At 33.2% G+C, this 3,857-nt stretch overlaps 1 protein-coding gene across 1 annotated transcript; it reads right to left on the reverse strand.

The window, feature by feature from the left end:
- Window positions 1-825: 825 nt before the first annotated feature.
- On the reverse strand, window positions 826-1,215 carry LOTGIDRAFT_147189 (hypothetical protein; the record flags this gene model as incomplete). Its single annotated transcript, XM_009054360.1, has 1 exon — window positions 826-1,215. A coding segment is annotated over one exon (390 nt), but the record flags the coding sequence as incomplete, so codon positions are not given.
- Window positions 1,216-3,857: the final 2,642 nt, after the last annotated feature.

Here is a 3,857-nt window from a genome sequence, read left to right on the forward strand (position 1 = left end):
AGTCGACTCTGAGGATCCCCAGTGCTGTTAAAACTAATGTAGAAAAAGCTCTGGAAGATGCTGACGATGATACATCTAATGTTTCTTTTGATGTCTCTTCTAGGGTGAGATTGTGGATTTGATATTTATTTTTTGGGTTGTTTTTATTCATGCTTTAATCTGCAGTGTTAACTTAAAGTATAGTTATTTTAACTTCACTTCAATATCTCTTTAAATTTGTACAAAGAATCTGAAAAATTTGAGATTGTTCTGAGTTGCGTGACATCGCTCTGTGAATGGGGCGTCTAAATTCCAATCAAAGGTTTCATATAGATTCAGCATCCCCTGAAGAGTTTGATAATGTTTCTGTGGTATTTGAGTTTTGAAACTTGGCATCCCTTTCAAAGAGTTCACATAGCTTACCAACAATGCCCAGTTTGTATTATGGTTTCTCAACTCGACATCCTTTTAGAGAGTCCACTATGCTAATAATCTTGATATTTTTGTTATTTTAGATAAATGATTTAAAAGAAGCCAGAATGTTGGCGTCCTCTATAACAACTAAAGGAGCGGCTTTATATGATTTATTAGGCAAGGAGGTCGACCTCAGGGTTAGTATTTATATTTTATTTTTTAATTTTAAGTAATTACTGTGTAAACCTCAATGCTTCCATCCAAATCTGACTGGGACCATGTGTCTTTTGTGAAAAAGCATAGAGTGTTTTTGGATTGTCAGAGGAATATTAATGTATATCTATTAGTATTTTATATTATTCATAGGAAATGAGAGTAAATGTTGTAGCCAGGCCATAGAGATCAATGAAGTAGAAAGTGGATTAAAAGGTTCTATAAAGGCAGTAGAGGTAAGAAATTATGATGATTTTTGTAAGTAATTATAGAGACAGAGTTGTAAGTAATTATAGAGACAGAGTTGTATGTAATTATAGAGACAGAGTTGTAAGTAATTATAGAGACAGAGTTGTAAGTAATTATAGAGACAGAGTTGTATGTAATTATAGAGACAGAGTTGTAAGTAATTATAGAGACAGAGTTGTAAGTAATTATAGAGACAGAGTTGTATGTAATTATAGAGACAGAGTTGTAAGTAATTATAGAGACAGAGTTGTAAGTAATTATAGAGACAGAGTTGTAAGTAATTATAGAGACAGAGTTGTATGTAATTATAGAGACAGAGTTGTAAGTAATTATAGAGACAGAGTTGTAAGTAATTATAGAGACAGAGTTGTAAGTAATTATAGAGACAGAGTTGTAAGTAATTATAGAGACAGAGTTGTAAGTAATTATAGAGACAGTTATGATATAATGATGAAAGATCTGTTTTGTCACTTTGACAGCCCTCTAATGGAGTCCATATAACTAGAGTCGAGCAAGGCTCCGATTCTTAAACATAAATAGTGTAAGAACTCATCAATTTACAGTTTCTATTACTATTAATTCTACCTTGAAATCAAATGGCCTTGGTCTTCTTTGTGTTTTGAATTTTTTCCTGGATATGCATAGATATCTTTACTCATTATAATAATGATAATTTTCCTCATATTGGAAAAACACTTCAAGGTAATATTATTAATTAGGTATATTGATAATATTACAGGCTGATATCAAGAAAACACTGACTATGTTAGATAATGTAGCATCAGATGAGGCGAATTTAGAAGCTAAAATAGAAAAACGTAAAAATGAAATGGAGAGAAACCAGAAGAGATTGATGACTTTACAGAGTGTCAGGTAGTCAACAGATATTTGTCCTTGTTAATGAGACATATCGACATAATCTTAGATAAAGCATGATGTATGGATAAACTATTTCTGAATTTAATTTTTGAGTTAATAAATGTCCGAAATACCAGAATATATTGTATGCTTTTTTAAGTTTATGATTATTTTCACCAATTTTGTTTTTACAATATGTTGTTTTAATCCTGTTTTATATGCACATATTTGCTCCTAGTGGACATTGAAATCAATTTGAGCAATATAATATAACTCAGGATTATAAAGCCAGAAAAAAAACCATTTAAATAGAATAAGTTGTTATATTAAAGGGAAGTAACTCATAATTATATTCCCCTCTTTGATATTATCTCCCTTTGACAACAGAGTTACTCCTTGCTTTCCTAGGTGTGAATAATACTGTATATAATGAGATATTGTACTGTTATCTATTTTAGACCAGCCTATATGGATGAGTATGAAAGGTTTGAAGAAGATTTACAGAAGTTATATTCTCAATATTTAATTAAGTTCCGTAATTTAACCTATCTTGAACAACAGTTGGAGGAACAACAGAAGGCTGAACAGGATAAACTAGAGGTAGGGTTTGCTTCAATAGGGTAGTGGTAGGTATTATTGGGGGGTTAAAGTCAACACTGGGATGACTTTCAGATGCACTGACACAGGCATAAGAATTTTTTTCTTACCCCTGAGCTACTCCACTGAGTTCCCTACTTTGTGTGTCAGGGAGTAAGTATATATCGATCCTTCTTGAATGTTTTGAAAGATTGCCCTATGAACTTGAATTGTGAGGGAGTCATGTAAATGAAATTTGCTGCAATTTTTCCTGCTTTTTTCTGAATTTTTATGTATTTTTATTTCAATAATCAGGAAACTGATGCTGCCCTGAAAGTAATGGCTGAAAGATTAAAGAATGAAGAGAGAAAACAACATCAGATCACCCCAGATGATGATGACGATGATGATGATGATAAAAATGTTTTTGGTAAGAAACTATTTTTTTCAAGATCGACATAGTCCTCTAAAATTTGCTAAACCAACTGATAGCTCAAATTTAGCTCTTCCTATAACTTGTGACTTGTATGCTGCAATACTGACACTAATACTATCTCCTTGAAAGTGATATAACAACTTTCAAACTGTGTAATGGTCAATATTTTCCCTATAACGCTGGGTTTGAACACTATCTTTTGTGGCGGTGGGATAGCTCAGTCAATAGCAATGTGTATGTCGAACCTAGCGTTTAGATGCCATGGGATTGAATCCTCCTGAAGCTAAGATAAATTTTGATGCCACTGCCAGTGCTTTTGAGAGGCAGTCAGGTGATGTCTTTCATCTCCCATAAATGACTCAAAATAAAGAGTATGAATATCTCTGGTCATCTAACATCATGTGTGGATGTGTTTTTTAGGACCTGACGATGATGACAGCGGAGAAGATGAGGCTGTAGGTAGACGAGAACGTCCAGTGAATCACAGAGTAAGACCTGAAGGTAAGAGACTAATAGTTTCTAATAGTTTACTATTACCACTACCCCTTGCAGCTTTGGACCTTGGACTCTTCAACCACATGATAGAAAAGGTCCAGTGGAGGAATATTGATACAGTAGAATTTTTAAAAGCCAATTGTGTTTGCTTAGTTTCCAGGCAGTATCTCAGTTCATACAATGTTTAGTTTGAATTTTGTTTAGTGTTGGTGTAACAAACAGTAGTATATGATATATATTATGATTATATTATAGCTGCCGGTGGACAGAGAGGAATGACTGGAGGTCGTGTTGCTGGCTCTATGAACCCTGATCTCAGTGAGGTTAGTTAAATACACATTATCCCACATCTGGTCAGCAGGGAATTTATGACAATTATAACAATTGGAAACAACAGACTAGTCTTGTGTTTAAATGTTTTTAAGGAGAAATAGTCATCTCAATATTTACCTTACCAGCTGATAGAACACAATTTCTGCTATCTATATAATTGTCTAAATATTTACTTTACCAGCTGATAGAGCTCAATTTCAGCTATCTATATAGTTGTCTAAATATTTATTGTACCAGCTGATAGAGCTCTATTTCAGCTATCTGTATAGTCATCTAAATATTTACTTTACCAGCTGATAGAGCT

This window comes from Lottia gigantea (genome assembly GCF_000327385.1).
Source record: "Lottia gigantea unplaced genomic scaffold LOTGIsca_2138, whole genome shotgun sequence".
NCBI classification, from domain to species: Eukaryota; Metazoa; Mollusca; class Gastropoda; family Lottiidae; genus Lottia; species Lottia gigantea.